Source organism: Aedes albopictus, chromosome 3 (genome assembly GCF_035046485.1).
Source record: "Aedes albopictus strain Foshan chromosome 3, AalbF5, whole genome shotgun sequence".
Taxonomy (NCBI): Eukaryota; Metazoa; Arthropoda; class Insecta; order Diptera; family Culicidae; genus Aedes; species Aedes albopictus.
In genome coordinates this window covers 383,516,131-383,536,483 of record NC_085138.1, presented here as the reverse complement: position 1 = coordinate 383,536,483, position 20,353 = coordinate 383,516,131, and the positions used below count along the sequence as shown (strand labels likewise).

Genomic DNA, 20,353 nt, shown 5'->3' with positions numbered 1-20,353 from the left:
AGAAACGCAAATCAACTTACCGTGAAATCAATGTCCAGGGAGACCTTTGTTGGGCCATCGGTCTTCTTCGAATTGCTTCCACCTTTGGAGCCACGACTCATCGCCAAGCTGAACACATTGTCCGACTTAACCTTTGTGTCCAATTGGTTGTCCTCGTTGTACTTTCTCAATAGATCAATTATTGCTGTAGTCCCCTGTAGACCCCAAGACAAACATAAAAGAAAATCTGTTAAAACGACAAGTTCATCAAAAGCTCGTTCAAATTTGCACTACTACAATCTATAAGAAGCGGCAATGATTAGACAACAATATTTCTAACGTTATGACTAGTAAGGTGATCGGTGTCAGTGCGAAAGCGGGATGCTTTGGAGGGTTTAGTGTACGCATGCAATCAATGTGGATGAGAGCGTGTGGCGACGATTATCCGAGAGGGTGAAACCCGGAGGCATGCTTGCTTGAAGACAATCTACGTTGCGACGACTACTACGGTTGCGCAAAGCGTTCTACTGTGGGACACGTGCGTGAGCAAACTTGAGTTTCCGTATGTACCGTAGTTTCGTTCGGAATGGTAGTGGTAGAGGTAGTGGTGGTTCTAGTTGGGGATGCAGTTGTGGTGGTGCTGGTGGACACGGTGGAAGATTCTTGGTAGATGGAGCTGTTTGGGTCCCGTAGTTGGCGAGGATCAATATCGGTGATTTCTACGCGTCCACGTTGTCGAGGGAGGTCAGGAACGATGGTTCCATTTGGATAGCGACGGACAATGGTACCGTTAGGGTAGATACCATACACGATACGAGGGTTCTCGGTGGTGGTTGTTGGTTCGTCGTCTCCACCGATGATTCGTCGGATGACTGTATTGTTCGGGAGGATACCGTAAACAACGATTCCGCGTGATCTAGGCTTTGGCGTTGTTAGTTCTGCGGTGCGAGGGCTGCTTGTGACCAGAGGCGGTGCACTTGTGATAGTGGTGGTGCTAGAAGTGCTCGTGGTGGTGGTGGAACTCTGTGCAGCCCCAGCAATGGAAGGACGCACGGCAAATCTTGGGTGGTACTCGGAGGGAGTTTCGGATGTTAGGATTCGCACTTGGGGGGTTACAATGTAAGGGAACCGAGAAGGGGCAGCCATCGTGGCATCGAAGGAATTTTGAAACGATTCGGTAGTCCTACTTACGGTCATTGGGGCCGATGTCACGATCGTGGTGATGGTCGTCTGTTCCGACTCCGTAGTTGTCGTTGGCGGCTCAGCAGTTGTCGTTGGTGATGCAGTTGTCGGTAGTTCGGTGTGAGTCAGTGGTGGTGATTTAGTAACGTTAGTGTAAGCGAGCGAATCTGAGACACTTGCCGCATCAGGTAAGTTTGAAAGCATAGCACTACTGTTGTTGTTCGTGGTTGTGGTGGTGAGCAAGGCGATGGCATCGGTGGTGATGGCATTGGCGGTGATGAAGGGGGTGGTATCAATGGGACTAGGAGTAGCAGTGCTAGGCATGAAAGTGTTTTCTGGCTCGGTTGGCGTGGTAGATGGCGCAGGCTGTGTTTCCGAATTTCCACTACGGATGTCCAAAGCAAACGACGGAGCCGTGGAGGTCGATTGAACCGTAGTCGTGGGAACCGAAGGAGTCGTTGTGGGGTAGGTCGAGGGATCGGCGCTTTCGGTTAGTGGCGTGTTAGTGGGCGACTTCGTTAGCATGCTCTCGGTAGCGGCAATGGTCATGGTACTTGTAGGTTCCTCAACAGTGACCGTAGTAGGAGCAGTGGTGGTTTCTGGGGATTTGGGGGTCTGAGAGAAAGGAGAAAGGTCGTTCAACAAAGGATCGCTAGCACTTATGGCTGAGGAACGTTCGGTTGAGGTAGGGATTGGGACTTCGTATTCTTCGGATTCCAGGAATCTCGGTCGGAAAACACTTTCCAAATCGTTGGTGTTAATGAGTTCACCCGTTTCGGATAACATGCTTGACTCGGGGCGTACGCTGTCCACCACCGCCGTAGTGGGCTGGACGCTAGTGGTCCCCTCTGCGGGAGTATTATTTACAATAGTGGTAATATCGATTGGTTCGCTAGTATGTACAGGCGTTGCGACCAACGCAATGGGCATAGCTGAGGTGCTACCAACTTCCAGTACCTTGGCCGAAGGTTTTCGCAAAGTGCTTGGCTTGGGCGTGGTTGTGGTGGTGGTAGTGGTAGTTGTGGTGGTGGTGGTGGTTGTTGTCGTAGTAGTTGTCGTCGAAGTGCTAGAAGAAGAGGGAGGTGCCGGTGCATCGGTGCTAGAAGACAAAAATGGTAAACTTTCTGTTGGCTGCGAGAGGATCTCCGAGAGGGCACTGAAGATCGATACGGTCACCGAGGGCACATGGTTCGGCGTGTCGACATCGATACGACTCTGGGTTAACCCGGCGGCCACTGGTTCCACCTCGCGCTCGCTTCCACTGTCATTGCCGTCCTCGTCCAAGGGAGCCATCCGAAGTCTATGGGGACGGCTTTGGCCGAGCAGCAACCCCCCTTCTCCTTCTCCTTCCCCATCTTCGACAACTTCTCCTTCTTCCCCATCGTCGACATCTATTTCGTTAGCGAGTGCTGCCGCACTGGAAGGGAAGGTGCTGTTGTTGGCGGTTGTGCTGATGGTATTGGTGGTGTAGGCGGTGGAAGCGTTAGCAGTCGTTAGCAAAGAGTGGCCTTCAAGTCTAACCTTTGCCTGAAAGGAATGCAGGTAAGTCGGTATTGATTCGATTTAGAAAAAAAACTAGAACAAGTTCAAGGAAGCGTCTATGAGATATGTAAGAATATCGTTTCGAAATTTACTGTTTATACAATGCAGATATCTGAGAAGAGAGCGTGTCAGCGTCATTCAAGCGTTGAACGAGTTTTTCGACGCTTGGGTGAACTTGTGTGTGTGAGAGAGTGTATGTGTTCATGCGGTTGTGCGCTTCAAGTTGAATTAAATTAGAAACGAAGATAAGACATGATTCTTCCTAATTGACAGAGAGACAGAGAGCAAGAAAAGTTTAGGACGCGGAAAAACTGGCCAATTTCCCGGTAAGGAAGGACAAGAAAGAGCAGATAGAGGTGGACAGAACTTTCCAAACGTGCTTCAGTGTCGCGGAGGTTTTGGTGGTGGTGTTGTTACCCTGCAATCAGAGAAAACGAGGAGAACTCTGAGGTGTGTGTGTTTGTGACGGTGGTTGTTGCGTTGCAGCTTCGCGATCTGGTCTCCCCGCTCGGCAAAAGTAGAACTAACGATAGTTGTTGCAGTAAAACTAATCGAGTTACATAAAACTTAATATGCATATAAGATCTAGCGAACCGGCATGGCAGTACTGCACTTGGGTGTCGAGCTGCTACATGCCACACTGCTCCTTGATACACCTGCTAGCTCTACGGGGTGGTTAGGTGGCGGTGATGCAGTGGATGCGGTGAATAAGTAGATGAAAATTTAATTTTGCTAACGATAGGAAGCAACAACGGTGAGCTGCTCTACGTACGGATACACCAACAGATATGATTTCATTGCACGACGTTCCACCGAGTCAGTCAGTCAGTGGTGAAAAGAGCCAATCTTCTACGGTTAAGATACGGGATGTGCGCCTTCCAACAGCAATCTAGCGAGTTAGCACTCGTTTATTAGTCAATTGCTTTCATTCTAGATATCGTTAGTATATCTACTTCTACTACACTAGTACTACAGTAGCAGAGAAGTGTAGATTATTCTGTTTACATTGAAGTTTGATTTGTACTTACGGAGAAAGATGGATGGCAATTCTTGACTTCTTGAAAATGTATAGCATAAGCGAAAGAAACTTTATACCTAATCTTTTTAAAATAAAGAATATGTCAATATATTCATATGGGTTCAATACACCTTATTACAATCGAATCTTTGCTTAATGTACCAGTCAAAAGTAAATCTTGATGAAACATTAGAATTACGAATAATATTAATAAATTAGATGCTCATGGTGGAATCCAAAATTTGTTAAGAAAATCATGTGTTTAGGTTTAAAAAGTTTTTAACATCCAAATTGATTTATTAAGTTTACCATTTAATGCTTAAAATCTCATAACTCATAATAGTACACGGTATCGCTCCGCATCAATCTGACAATAGTGGAGCGTAATCCCATCATTATACAAACACGTCCCAAAAAACAATCCTTTTTCTCTATCGAATGACAATGAACTACATGGCTGTAAATATGGATTATATATTGACAGCGAACGACAAAACACTGACTGGTATTATGCGATCATAGATGTTGTTAGTACTGAAAATAGCTACAAAACACCCTCGCCTCCCGCCTAACAAACAACGCACCCACACACAGCTCATCGCCCCAATTTAGCACGATGTTGTGGGTTGTCCTATCTGTTTGCGGAGCACTACGCTCTCCTCCTCTCCATGTACCCGCTCCATCATCAATACCCATAGGGTCCTGTGTAACGAGTGGTCCTCCTATGGAGTGTGTAGATATACCTAGTAGTGTATTGCAGCATGGAATGGATACGTACACAAAACAATGAAGCTCAATCCATCAATTTTACGACAAGAATAGATGAATTGTTATGGCGCTCATTCGCTCGGGTCGTTGCTTCCCGCAGCACTTATAAGGGAAGGGATGTATGGACGGACAGCAGCAGTTACAACAATTCTACCGCAGTAGGGTGTGACTAGTTTTCCTAAGAGTTGTGTATGCTTTTCATGGAATTTTTCGAATTATGTAGCGAAAGTTTTTCATTAATTTGAATAACTAGGTATCAGGCAGAAAAATTGTGAGTCGACCTGGAAGCAGCGTCTAACATAGCTTCGGTCCTCACTAAAAACTACCTCATTATTTGACGGTCGATGAATTATTGGACATCATGGGCACGGTAAAGGCTGGATATGCTGCGCAATTCAGATGCCATTGTGATCCACTAGCCTCTGCCCAGCAACTCCTATCCCTACCTCCCGGTGGGAACTTTGGTCGTAGGCTGACAGGGAAGGGGGGGTTTGCTTCGGCAAACCTGAGCGAATAACCTCCAGGAGGAGCGGCTCACAACAGCGTCTGATCCCCATGTTAGGGGTGGCTGATCTACGTCCGAGTGCCAGGGAAGGACTCTAAGCTCAACTGTGCACTATGGTCCTCCGGAAAGTAGGGGGTTGGTGTCAGGCCCTACGAGCCAGCCGTAAAAAACCATTGTAACGGAAAATCAGCAACAGAATAATACGAACCGAGACCAACGGCAACGACCCCAGCGAACAAAAAGGACTTGCGATTGGAAACTCGGTACGTGGAACTGTCGATCTCTCAACTTCATTGGGAGCACCCGCATACTCGCCGATCTACTGAAGGACCGCGGGTTCGGCATCGTAGCGCTGCAGGAGGTGTGTTGGACAGGATCCATGGTGCGAACGTTTAGAGGTAATCATACCATCTATCAGAGGTGCGGCAACACACGGGAGCTGGGAACAGCTTTCATCGTGATGGGTGATATGCAGAGGCGCGTGATCGGTTGGTGGTCGATCGACGAAAGAATGTGTAGGTTGAGGATCAAGGGCCGATTCTTCAACTTCAGCATAATAAACGTGCACAGCCCACACTCCGGAAGTACTGATGATGACAAGGACGCATTTTACGTGCAGCTCGAACGTGAGTACGATCGTTGCCCAAGTCACGACGTCAAGATCATCATAGGAGATTTGAACGCTCAAGTAGGCCAGGAGGAGGAATTCAGACCGACGATTAGTAAGTTCAGCGCCCACCAGCAAACGAACTAAAACGGCCTACGACTCATTGATTTCGCCGCCTTCAAAAATATGGCCATACGTAGCACCTTTTTCCAACACAGCCCCCCTTATCGTTACACCTGGATATCACCACAGCAGACGGAATCTCAAATCGACCACGTTCTGATTGACGGACGGCACTTCTCCGATATTATCGTCGTCAGGACCAATCGTGGCGCCAACATCGACTCCGACCACTATCTGGTGATGGTCAAACTGCGCCCAAAACTCTCCGTCATCAACAATGTACGGTACCGGCGACCGCCACCTAGAGCGACTGAAGCAACCGGATGTCCCCTCAGAATACGCGCAGAATCTCGAAGCCGCGTTGCCAGACGAGGGCGAGCTCGATGAGGCCCCTCTAGAGGGCTGCTGGAGTACACTGAAAGCAGCCATCAACGACGCAGCCGAGAGCACCATCGGGTACGTGGAACGGAATCGACGGAACGAATGGTTCGACGAAGAGTGCAGAACGGTTTTGGAGGAGAAGAACGCAGCGAGGGCGGTAATGCTTCAGCAAGGGGCTCCACAGAACGTGGAACGTTATAAACAGAAGCAGAAACAGCAGACCCGCCTCTTTCGGGAAAAAAAGCGCCGCCTGGAAGAAGCGGAGTGTGAAGAAAAGAAACTGCTGTGCCGTTCCCAAGAAACACGGAAGTTCTATCAGAAGCTCAACGCATCCCGCAACGGCTTCGTGCCGCGTGCCGAAATATGCAGGGATAAAGACGGAGGCCTCTTGACGGACGGACGTGAGGTGATCGAAAGGTGGAAGCAGCACTTCGATCAGAACCTGAACGGCGTGGAGAACGTAGGTACCGGAGACCACGGCAACGGAGGAAACGACGTCGCCAGTGCAACGGAGGACGGAAATGAACCAACTTCCACGCTGAGGGAAGTTGAGAATGCCATTCACCAGCTCAAAACCAACAAGAATCTATGAAACCGAACAGCTACCGGAGGAGTGGTAGGAAGGGGTAATCTGACCCATTCACAAGAAAGGCGACTATTTGGAATGTGAGAACTTCAGGGCGATCACTATTTTGAATGCTGCCTACAAAGTGCTATCCCAGATCATCTTCCGTTGTCTGTCACCTAAAACGAATGAGTTCGTGGGAAGTTATCAACGGACCAGGTCTTTACCGTACGACAAATCTCCAGGAATGCCGCGAAAACCAGATCCTAACGCATCACCCGTTCATCGAAATTAAAGCAGCATACGACAGTATCGATCGCACAGATCTATGGAAAAACATGGACGAAAATGGCTTTCCTGGGAAAGCTGACTAGATTTATTAAAGCAACGATGGACGGTGTGCGAAACTGCGTGAGGGTTTCGGATGAACTATCCAGTTCATTCGACTCTCGCGCGACAAGGTGACGGACTTTCATGCCTACTCGATCTTCAAATCTTCAATATCTTCAAAATCGCTCTGGAAAGTGTAATGCGACGAGCTGAACAGCCGGGGTACGATTTTCACAAAATCCGATCAATTTGTGTGCGGATGACATGGACTTTATCGCCAGAACATTCGGAACGGTGGCAGAACTGTACACCCACCTGAAACGCGAAGCAGCAGAGGTCGGACTGTTAAAGGATGCGTCCAAAACGAAGTACATGCTGGCAGGCGGTACCGAACACGACCGGGTACGTCTAGGCAGTAATGTTACGATGGACGGGGCCTGTACAGCCGTGACTCTTCTGTGACAAGTTTGTTACTTGGGATTTGTTTACCTCGGATCCTTACTGACGCCTAACAGCAATGTCAGTGTGAAATTCGAAGGCTCATCAGTGGAAGTCGTGCCTACTACGGGCTGCAGAAGAAGCTGCGGTCTAAAAAGTTTCACACGCGCACCAAATGCAACAAGTTCCAAAGGCTTAAAAGACCGGTGGTCCTTTCATTATACACGTCGTCGTAGATCACTTCCTGTTGCATTGCGAAAGTCTACGGAAAGAATCGAAGGCAGGTGTCACAAAAGTAGGCTGATGAATATTGACCACTGTAGAACCTATAAATCATGAAGTCCATAATTTCAAGGTTTTAGAGGACCTTCAACATCTGTAAATTTTCTAAAAGTCACTCAGTTCTTTCTAAAGCTCATGGAGATACATTGGACAGAAAAATGTACACCCATCGTTCCCCAAACTCTTTTCCAAGCACACAGAGAATATGACTCAAACTTAAAAATGTTTTGGAAGCCTTTAAAAAGTTCTACGCTAGTTCTAAACTTCTTAACCCCTGGCTCGACGTAATAGGGTGACGATGGGTATTTTCGGCAGGTTTATTCCCTTCGTCATGTTGGGTTTTTGTCGGCCAATTTTCCTGAAACTTGGCCGTATAATTCAGCTTGGTTGGGAAGGACTTATGGTCAACTCTGAGTTCAACAGCTTAAAAAAAAAACCAAGACGAAGAGAACAAAACTGCCGAAAATACACAATTTCCCCTTCAAAATAAAAACTTAAAAAACAACTTTTCACATGAAATCATTTCAATTCCAACTCATGGGGCCTTGCCAATTGGAAGGTTTTGTAAATTTTATCATTCCTGACACCCCCCCCCCCCTCCCGTTTTTTCTCCACAATTAATGAATCAGGTGTTTTGCTCGATTTTTATGTGAAGTCGCCATTCTACAGCACTTTGCCTTCATAAACATGCTGATTCAACATGTTGCAAGGTTACTGCTCGATTTTTCCTCAAAAAGCTGTACAGAAACGTCTAAATTGTCATTTTTTTTTCTCATTGACAACAGGCATACATCTTGCAAAAGCGACCAAAAAAATAGCAACAATGACAGCATAAAAATCACGCCAACAATTTTCGTTGATTTCGGAAGCAAAATCGGATTCCGCGCTGTAACAACTGTTGTGATGTTCGGTATACGCAAGGATTTGTCCAACAAAAATACTTTTTAGATGTTTTGTGACAAGTTACCTTTTGATTTTGTTATTTTGAGCAAGCTGATTCATAAACTACGGGTGATTCATCGGTGTGGGGTCACTTTGAATTACATGAATTTCTATCGAAAAGGTTAAAAATTGGGGAATAGGGGTAAAATGAGCATGTTAACTATTCGTGCGGCCTATGAAACCGATTTTATTCGATTCCTCGCACATTTTTACATAAGAAAAGTGTGAATTCGTAAACCGCATTCGTGGTTTTCAAAAGTTACAGAATTCTTTGCCGATTTTGTACCTTATTTTCCCACTGTAAGTGCCACCAAAATACAGGGGATGGCCAAAATGTTTGGGATAGGCAACTTTTTTTTCTCTCACAAAAAAGTTCCACATTCTATAACTATCCATAGAGCGCATCAAAAAATCTCAAATTTTGACTGTTTGCCAACCTATTATATGTGCATCATTGGTACAAATTTGGGCTCGATTGATTAATATTTCGCAAAGTTCTGCTAGAACGTTCAAACAAAAAGTTGGCAGAATGTAAAAAACGAGCTAAGGCAGCATACTACTACAAAATGTTGTCAACGATTAATGGAAAAGTTCTTTGGGGGAGAATCAATGAGCTGATTGGGAACAAATCTGTAAAGCCAAAGCATCATAGTCTTGCTATTGACGGAGTTGAAGTTACGGATCCTGAGAAGGTGGGCAACGCTTTCAACAACTTTTTCTCAACAGTCGGAGAACAACTTGCGAGCAGCTTGGAGTCGGACGGCGATATAAACAAGTTCAACACAATGAATCGATGCAATGCTTCTCTGTTCCTGCAGCCTTCGTCGGAAGCTAAGGTAGCTTCAATAATAAGTGAATTAGATGCGAACAAAGCAACTGGGATTGACGGATTCCCCATTGCTGCTTTAAAAAAACACTCTGCGAGCCTTTCCAGTATACTTGCGGATAGCATCAATGACACACGGTGTGTTGAAACAGGATTATTATCGCACTTTCATGAACCTAAAATATTTTTTCGTTATAAGTTAGCCTTAGCAGTATATATTAAGATTCTGGAGGTTCAAAAATCTTTCATCGGGGAAAATTAAAATAAATACGATTTTAGTAGTTTACCACTTTTCTCATATGATATGGAATTACGCAAATCTGATGAACCTAAACTCCGCTAGAAAAAGTTCCCTTTCTAATAATAAATTTAAATCATTTAGAGAGAAACGAATGCAAAAATCTTTACAATGAGTTTAAATTAGTTAGGCGTTCGTTTCATGTGTCCAGCCCACTACAGTCTGCCGAAAATCATAAATCATAAAAGTCTACATTCCTTCCATATGTCTGGTACATATGTAGATATTTGTAATGGAGGAAAACAAATCTGGAGCAACATTTGAAAAGAGCATACAAGCATTGGTAAACAATGACTTCACACGTCGTTCCTGAGCCCCCATTAAATTATTCACACAAACTAAACCGTTATCAGAGAGAGCAAACATCGATCTTTCGGATAACGGTGTATATTTGGGTGGGCGGGCTGCTGTTAGGCTCTACGGAGCGTTTTCGAAAAAAAAAGACAGAAGACCTCTAGAGCCCTTTTCATATGTTGCTCCAGAAATACTTCTTATTAGTGCGACTCATACATTTGAGGAAACACCATATACCTGTAAATCGTGCCATTTGTAGCACATACTCTTTATGTGCTAATTTGCCTGAAATGGCGGGTATTAGTTGCACATATGTACTTTGCATGCCAAACCATGTAACGATACACCTAATTGACGATCAGACGGCCTCGAAAAATGATTCGATTGCGAAATGATTAAACAAATATGGTGACTTAATCACGCGTATTTTTTAAAATTCTTGTAAACTGTAAATTTAGTTGTTTTGAGCTAGTTTAGCAGAAATACTGATAGCTCTTCGAATATAGTAAGAACTTGTATGTATATTGTGTTCTGATTTTGCAGGGCTCGGTGTTTTACTAAAAAGTGAAAACTTATCCTATGAATACTTTCGTTCGCATGTTGGACACATAGGGCCGATGACTAAAGCGTTAAACCAGGTTTAACTATATGGGTAAGCCTGGTTACTTAGTTTTAGATATGTTAATGTTGAATATGTTCATTGTTGTTTATGCTGAGAACAAATTTAACTAAGTTTACAGATGGAATAAAATTTTCAAATATAGAACTAGAAGTATTTTCAAATATAGAACTAGAAGACTAGAAGACAATAATGTTCTGGAAATGTCATAAAATATAAAAAAACAACAACAAACAGTGATATGCAAAGTGAGGCAAGTTTGACGCAATTTGAGGTTTAAATACAACTTTTTAAGAACTTTTATTAGTTATTTTATGCTTTATTTCGGAATTATTGGATAGATTTTGATTGCCAAATAGTTATAACACATAGAAGATGATTGGAAGGTATCGAGTATACGGGTGACTTTTCAATTCAATTCTAATGGATAGTTTCCACTTTGTAAGTACAGTGTAGTGGTTTTTCAGTTTTATGACTAATCGTTTTAATCACTATTCCTTTTTATTTCGTTTTTGTCACGCTCTGCAAGGACAAGTGACATTTCTCCCCATACTAAATCTGTTGTCAAACTCACTTTGCAAAAAAGAAGGAAGAACGAAACTTTATTTTATGCAGTCATAACATTGAAACCATTATAATGCATGAAGTTTTTATCAAGACCAAGATCAAGACCAAAGTGTCTTATAAAGTAAAACTACGAACATAGAAAAAAACACTACACGAGACTACTATTATTGGAATTCATTGTATTGCTTGCAAATCAAACATATCGATTTGCAAGCAATACAATATAGTTTAGGCTTATACTATAAGATGACATTCACATTGACATATATCAAGCATGCGTTTCATTCGGTAAGGTAAATTCTTAATAAAAACTTGTGATGTTTTGAAAAAGATTTTAATACCATTTGTATAATTATCCTTAACCAAATGATTGTTTGATTAAACAAATGCAATGAAATTCAAATTGCTTATCATGACTAGATAATATCACGTAAACCCGCTGTTTTATCTTATTACACCCGTTTCAACTTGCCCCTGTGTACCTTATTTTAAACCGAATGTTGAATTATCATTTTTAAATGCATTAACATAATATGACAACGCTAATCTAATGTTTTTTGTGTCAACTTTTTGTTATTTGAGACTCAACAGCCCACTTAACCCTAGAGGTATCAATTTATAAGTAACAAGGAGATAAGTCTTTGAAAATTTTAAGATTTTGTATGGACGGAAGTCCTCAACAGATCAGAGGCAGAACTTTTACAAATAAGTCACGCACACTCAGTATAGTCGACTCACACTTTTTGGCAAATATCCATGTGGATGTGGTTTGAGATGCAAAGTATGTGCAATTAATACCCGCCATTTCAGGCAAATTAGCCTTATGCCTTAGCAAAATACCCTTATGTGCTGCAAATTGTATGAGTCACAGGTGTATGGTGCTTCCTCAAATGTATGAGTCACACTAATGTGAAGTATTTGTTTATACCTCCATTACAAATATCTATGTGCCAGACAAATGGAAGAAATGCAGACTTTATTGATTTATGATTTTCGGCAGACTGCGGTGGGCTGGACACATGAAACGAACGCCAAACAAAGTTAAACTCGTTGTGAAGGCTTTTGCATTCGTTTCTCTCTAAATGGATTCGAGTTTATTTTAGAAAGGGGACTTTTTCTAGCGGAGTTTAGGTTCATCAGATTTGCATGATTCCATATCATATGAGAAAAGTGGTAAACTACTAAAATCGAATTTATTTTAATTTTCCCCGATGAAAGATTTTTTAACCTCCAGAATGTTAATATATACTGCTAAGGCTAACTTATAACGAAAAAATATTTTAGGTTCATGAAAGTGCGATAATAATCCTGTTTCAACACACCGTGTGACAGTATCATCGGTGGTGTCTACCCAATGTCTCTGAAGCGATCGTTAGTGTATCCCGTGTTTAAAGGAGGTGATCCGATGGACCCTTCTAACTACCGACCAATCTCAGTTCTACCAGCGATAAACAAAATTTTTGAAAAGGTACTCTACACACGGATATCAAGTTTTCTTGAGTTCACTGGGATGCTATACGAACACCAATTTGGCTTTAGACAAGGATCATCGACTGAGGTTGCGATTCTGGAGTTAGTAGATGAAATCTCAAGTTCTGTGGACCAGAAATATTGTGCCGGAGCTGTTTTCTTGGATCTATCTAAAGCATTTGACACGATCAACCACGAGATGCTTTTGCAAGTTGTTGTTGGTGGAGTGAAAAGTACATCGACTACCATAACTTGTGGTGTACCACAGGGCAGCAACTTGGGCCCTCTGTTTTTCCTTATCTATGTGAACGATATATCAAAACTACCACTCAAAGGGAAGCCAAGACTATTCGCCGATGACACTACAATCTCATACAAAGGACCGTATGTGGAAAGAGTTGTAGACGATATGACTCACGATATGAGACTTGTGTATGCTTTTTTTTTATTCTTAATCACTTAACCTAATTTACAGCTCTATTGTCCACTGGGGCACTACGTGAGCAATTTCAATTGACAGCTGCACTTACATTTTGTACAGCGCCTAGATTCTATTCTACTTTATCGAACTGGTTGCCTTTCTGCTGCTGTCACTTTTTCTACTTTATACCTAGTAGAATGATGAGCACAAGGATGATGATGGATGGCCGTTGTTCCTTTCCAGTTCGATTGGGGGTCCATTCTGAGTAGCAGTTCGCCGATGTCCAGGTATCCGGGTTCGTTTGAGCCATGGGGCTCAGAAGAGGGTCAGTGTCAGTTGCTCTCGGGGGAAAAGCAACTGACGAAAATTGCAAATGCCGGGGCTGGGAATCAAACCCATGGCCATTCGCATATGAAGCGAACGTGTGACCAACTACGCCACGGGCCCCGGCTACTTGTGTATGCTTATCTGGAAAACAACCTGCTGGCCCTCAACTTGAAGAAAACCAAAATGATGATCTTCAGTTCACAAAAGAAAGAGAGAAATTCGTGTCCCAACTTGGTCATTAATGGTGCAGTTATTGAAAAGGTAAAAGAGTACGAGTATTTAGGTGTTTGCATTGATGATAGGCTCAGCTGGGATAAGCATATACAAAAAGTTATCACCAAATGTGCATCGCTTTGCGGAATACTACGGAAGCTCTCCAAATTTGTTCCAGTACATGTTCTATTGAAGATCTACCATTCGTTCATCCATAGCCGCTATCAGTATGGTATTTCCGCCTGGGGCACTGATAACAAGGTACACTTAAAACCAATGCAAATTCAACAAAACCGCTGTATTAAAGCTACATTTAGCTTACCGTACCTATTTCCTACACTTGATTTGTACGAACTGCCTCAACACCAAATACCTCCAATATTAGGCCTTCACATGCTTCAAGTTGGTATTTCCATGTATAAAATCATCAATGAGCTGAATATTCATCACAATTGGTCATTTGGGAATGCTCTTCACCCACATCGTACCAGGTACGCTCATCACCTTCGACGAGAACAGTTCAGAACGGAGATAGGACGGCGTAGATTCTCGAACATAGGACCAATTATATACAACAAAATTCCTGATAACATCAAAGCTGCTTCAACGTTATTTATATTTAAACGAAAACTAAAGAAATTCATTCTGAATAATCCTAGACATATGTTAGTGAACTAGATAGAATTGTCTTAAAATTAATTCAAATACTCGAAGATAGATATCGAACAAACCTTTAAAAGAACATTAGTTCAGTAGGAGAAGTTCAAACCATTGTATTTTCCGTTATAAATAAATGAAATGAAATGAAAAGTTAGAGCCGTTCGGGTAAAACACTATTTTTTAGACAACTCATTTTTGAGCTGTCATATCTCGGAAACCAGTGAACCGAATTGAATGAAAATTTGAACGTACACTAACAATATGTAAATGCTTCACAAACTATTGAAACATACGTACTTTTTGAACGTTGAAAAAAGTTATCAAGGATTAACACTTTTTGGATTTTTCTCGAAAAAATGTAATTTTTTTACATCAATGTCAATAAATTTTAGTGTTGATATCCAAAGATTTTCCACTTCTGTTCTCAAGTTATCTCTAATCAGATATATTGGAGCCTATTTAGATTGAAGGAAGATCACATTTTGTAATTTTTGTGTGGTATTGTAAATTTGACTAATTTTCCTCTATATGGGTAAAAATTTCAACCCGATATAACATAATTGGCCGTGAGAAAATATTACATTTTATAATGTCGTATTAAGTATCAATATATTGTTGATAAACGTTAAAAAATTCATTCAATTCGGTTCACTGGTTTCCGAAATATGACAGTTCAAAAATTAGTTGTCTAAATTATAGTGTTTTACCCGAACGGTTCTTACTTCGCGAAAAGTTAATCAATCGAGCCCAAATTTGTACCAATGGCGCACATATAATAGGTTGACAAGCAGTCAAAATTTGAGATTTTTTGATGCACTCTATGAAAAGTTATAGCATGTTGAATTTTTTGTGGGAGAAAAAAAGTTGCCTATCCCAAACATTTTGGCCATCCCCTATATATGAAAGTGAAATGAGAAAATTAATGATTGTCAGACTAAGTGAACAGCCCTCCCGGAGCCCGAACTGTATACAAATGAGATGTTGATTAGGAAAAATAAATGAAGAAAAAAAGTTGACAAAACAAAGTAAAACTCAAACATTGAGTTTTGCCTCTTACTGCAAATATAGAGCAAATGAAATAGGATATATTAAAATCGGTATAAGTATTATATTGCATGCTTTTTATTTAAACTTATAGTATATGTGCTGTTGCGGTAACTTGAACAAATGATAAGACTACTAACATAGATCAAACAAATATAAAGCAATTGACGTTTCAAAAGTGTTTACTAAAACATAATATAAAATCAAAATACACAGGAATTGAAGTTTACAACATCTATTGAAAAAGCGATCCACCCTTATTTTTGCAAAATAGTCCGGTAGGTGCGCCAGAAATAGTCCTTCCATCCCTAAAATATAGTTCTGGACGAAGACAACGACGCTGATGACGACGACGACGACGACGACGACGATGCGCTATAGTAATCCAAATTGTTCCTCATTCGGTTGATAAACCTCCTGGCACCCCTACGACGTTGGCTCGGTTGCATCCTGGACCGTTGTGACACCGTAGACATCTTCTTGGCCCTAATTCGCTTCGAACGGACAACTCCATCATCGTCGTCGTAGTCGTTGTGACGACCGACAACAACGTCGTCAGCATCGACGATGGCCCTAGCGTAACTGGTGGTGCTAGCAAAAACGCGATGACGTTCCAGCTCGTTCGGATTCTTGTTCTTGCTGGGCTGCATTTGCTGGTAAGATTCGCCAGCGGAGGAGAAAGAGTGAGTAGAAGCGGAAATAGGCACGTGATAAGCGGTGGTAGAGGAGCTAGGCATAGGAGCCACCACATAAGAGGGCCATCGTGTGGGTCCGGAGGTGGGCCGGTGGTGGTAGCTGGCAGAAGCCGATGGTGGTGGCAGGCGGTTCAGAAGTCCAGCCGGTTCGGTTACTGATGGCCAGTCCCAATCGGTATCATCGTAGCCGGTCAGCTGGGTCTGTATGATGAAAATGTGTACAATAGAGATGCATGCGAGTGTGGCTTTCGAGTGGCTTGGAGAGAGACAGAAAATGTATAACTTGGAAGAAGGATCTATCCTTGGAGATTGCCAGGTACATCATGGACTCAGTTTTTTTTTTATTCAGAAAAACATGTCTACAAAACTACAAAAGGTTGTGAACGGAACCGCTAAGTAGAAATGGTTTCAACGTCACTTAAGTTTGATGTTATGTATCTCTGATTGGTTTTCAGTCATCGACAAAGTTATCATACAATGCTGTTAACTTGCAATAAGAGTTAAGATTTAACTGAAATTTGAACTTTAATAATGTTACCAAGAGCATGAATAAATTATAAGTAATGACATGTTCAGTGACAAATTTAGTTGCTGAGGATAGATCCATTCCAAATGTTACTCTGGGAAAAAGTACAAAATGTAGAGCAAGATTAGTGTTACGTATTTTACATATGCATAAGCTGGTTACGGGGAAGAGTGAATGAGGTGCATATAGTTGATGCACAAGTGGTGATATTTTTCAGGATAAGCATTGTGGTTTGCATGTGCTCACACAAATTTGACATTGTGCTTGTTGGGAGAGCAATTTGCTTCTATTATTTACAGACCTTGTGGGGCACAGATGTGACAACATGCTTTGGACAGAAGGGACATAAACCCCAACATATCTTCAAACAGGCTTTTGATTGCCTGCCAAATGGGAGATGTATCATATATCTCTTTTTCTTTTCTTTCTTTTTGTGTACCGTTTACTGTCTATTAATTGGTCATACGCATAAAATAGCTCGGTCATAAACAGTACACAGGATCATAAAAACCAATTACATCTGATTCGGAAGAATCTAATATTTACGTTGTTAAAAGTATGCATGCATGCTTCCTTCGTTTATACATATAATGGTTTAACCAGCAGAGCTTATGATTGGATCATTAAAAATAGGCACTATTTCGAGAACGATTTCAGAACTACTACCAATTTGAGATAACTGTTTCCTGGTTTGGACCCTAGTTAGGATCTATACAACCGATGCAGTAAACGAAAGACTGCTTAGCAACACCCTTGGCAACACCATGATGAGAGTGTCTGGTTCCCAGTCAGTTCTAGGTCTTTTCGTAATGGATATTTCCTTGACAGAATGAATACCTCAGGAAATGCCCAAAAGCCGCTATGCAAAATAGTAGTCTCCATCCTATTTATGATGTTGCTCCGTTGGGATGACACCCGTAACTTCCTTCAGTGTGGGGTTCGTTCAGCTCCGTCCCTTACTGAACTTACGTAGTTGTTTCTTTTGCTGCTGCTTGGCCTCCTGTATCTACGTAATTCGCCCTGTTCTGGCATTCGTCGAAGTACTGCTGCAACTAATGTCCGTCCGTTAAGAGTTTCGTTCACAGTCCATTTTGGTTGGCGTCATGAAACCCTTCTTGTGAACTGCGTTATTCCAAAACTCCAAAACTTCTTTGCATTTCTCTTCGAACTAATTGTTTCGTAGAATCCGTTTCAATTCCTCCACAGACTTCAACGAATCTCCCTACACGATCTATCTCATTTGCAAAAACCAAGGCAAAAACGCGTGTGTCTAAACATTGAAACTATTACTATCTAGATTGAAGACATCTATCTACATTCTCTATTGACCGAACGATTTGATCCAGAGCACTCTCGATTCTAGTATTCAAGCCCGTGCACAAGAGGGGGAGGGGTTTGGGTGTTAACCCCCCTCCCCCTTATCGACGTTTCATACACTAGGCGCCCCTCCGCCTTTAGCCGAATTTGGGAAAAACCCCTCCCTTGGCGCCACTTCTGTCCACAGTCCTGCTAGTATGTACCAATAAAGGTAGCAAAAGGAACACTATCACTCCACACTTTGTAAATTTTGTCCCACAGAAGTAAACATTATGTGTAACGATCTTTTTCCGCAAACAAACTAGCAAAAGGGGCAATCAGTGTGATGTGCACCATCATGGTAAGATAACCATATCCATTAAATATATCCTTTGCGTGACAGTATTGGTAATTGACACAAGGGCATTGTTTTAATTATCGTACAAATTGGGCCGAAGGGTCTCAGATTTTCATGAAACTTTTTCCACAGGCAGGGCTCATGGATAAATGAATAAAGAAAATGGAAAACCCAGGTGGAAATTTCTTGTTTTCCCCTGACACTTTGAAAAGTCATAACTCAAGAACGAAGCGTCGTAGAAACAATGTTTTTATAGATAATGAAAGCAAATTTTCTCAGTAATACAAAAAAATATGAACTGGACAAAGTTTTCCACACAATTTTCCACAGTTGAGAAAATTCGTAAAGAAAAGCCGGAAAAACTATGCCCGAATTCGTGAAAAATTTTCAAAACAATATTTTTGAGAAAATTATTTTCTAAGCTTTAATCGCTGAAATTTTTGGAATGCACTTTTTTTTTCGTTTTTGAGTTATGGCTAGTTTTGTTTAAAAATGTCCAAATGTGCCATATAAGCCTTTTTTTGAAAAATCATAACTCATGAACAAAGCATCGTAGAAACAATGTTTTTATAATTAAAATAAAAGCAAATTTTCTCAGGACTCCAAAAAAAAATATGAAGTGGAAAAAGTTTTCCACAAAATTTTCCACCTTTGAGAAAATTCATATGGAAAAGCCGGAAAAACTATACCCGAATTCGTGAAAAATTTTCAAAAACATGTTTTTGAGAAAGTGATTTCATAAGCTTTGATCGCTGAAATTTTTGGAATGCACTTTTTTTCTTTCCTGAGTTACGACCAATTTTGTGAAAAATGGCCATATATGCCTATATTGTATGGTAATTATTCACAAAATTGGTCATAACTGAAAAACGAAAAAAAAAGTGCATTCCAAAAATTTCAGCAATCATAGCTTATAAAATTACCTTCTCAAAAATAATTTTTCGAAAATATTCCACGAGTTTGGATATAGTTTTCCGGCTTTTCTTCATGAATTTTCTCAACGGTAGAAAATTTTGTGGAAAATTTCTTCCACTTCAAATTTTTTTGGAATTCTGAGAAAATTTACTATCATTTTTAAAAAAAAAACTTTGTTTCTACGATGCTTCGTTCTTGAGTTATGATTTTTCAAAGTAAATAGTATCAGGGGAAAACAAAAAAAAAACACCTGAGTTTTCCGGAAAAATAGGCGAGCCTGAATGTTTCTCATTTTTTTTTGTTCATATATCTATAATCCCTGCCTGTGGAATACGTTTCATGAAAATCTAAGACCCATTGGCCCAAACCCGTACAGTAATAAAAAGATAAGAGTTGTCAAATATACTTGAAGAATGTGTAAGGATTTTTCTCGTGACCCTTAAAAACAGCATGTCCCTTAAAGAAATTGCATATGTTCAACATATTGTATCTATCATAAATTAAATTTGGCATTGTTCTTTGGCAGTTTAAGGACAAGTCTTTTAAAGTCTATTTATTTTAGATTGTTACGTATAAGTTATGTATAAGTCAATTTTTTTCGGAAGTAATAGAACAAACAAGTTTACTAGTAAAAATGAGGTCTCCAGTAAATGGAACTCATACGTTTTATTCGCCATTAATCAATTTTCATTTTCACCACAACAAAAGTTCAAGCTTATAAGCATTCTTTTATTAGAAAATGGCAGGAAATCTTACTCTAATGAGCCAGTTTGTATGCATAAAATATATGTGTGTTCAACAAAAGCCCATTGCGTCAAATGTCTAAAAAAGAAGGTCTGAACCTTTTTTAAGTAAGCTATAAATAATATTTATGTTGCTATGATGTGGTAACATAGTTAAAATAGTTGTCATTGCCTAATAAAGAATCAATTCGATCAAACGATCATCAATCGATCAAATCTGACTATACATGTCAATGGTTTCTACTTCTTTATTGATCTGAGCTGATACCAATTGCACTGAGATCCAAATGAATAAGGGCTGGGACACTCCACTTATTCTCAAAGTGCAATTCTAGCAGCTCATACATTTTGGATCAATACCGGCGCCGGCCACGTCCTTATAGTCAGTTGGGAAGGGAAAGGAATGTTAGAGTGTGCTG

General features: G+C 41.2%; 1 protein-coding gene across 3 annotated transcripts in view; it reads right to left on the bottom strand.

Moving 5' to 3' along the window:
• The window catches only part of LOC109400789 (mucin-5AC), a 232,592-nt gene that overhangs the window by 13,317 nt on the left and 198,922 nt on the right, over nucleotides 1–20,353 (bottom strand). Inside the window, exons 6-7 of one of the 3 annotated variants that reach the window (XM_029875322.2) lie at nucleotides 550–2,688; nucleotides 21–194 (exon numbers count right to left, since the gene is read on the bottom strand). In XM_029875322.2, coding sequence (XP_029731182.2) covers nucleotides 21–194; nucleotides 550–2,688 — 2,313 coding nt within the window. The remainder of the gene's footprint in view (nucleotides 1–20; nucleotides 195–549; nucleotides 2,689–20,353) is intronic. The other 2 variants (XM_029875323.2, XM_029875324.2) reach the window with 2 other exon arrangements.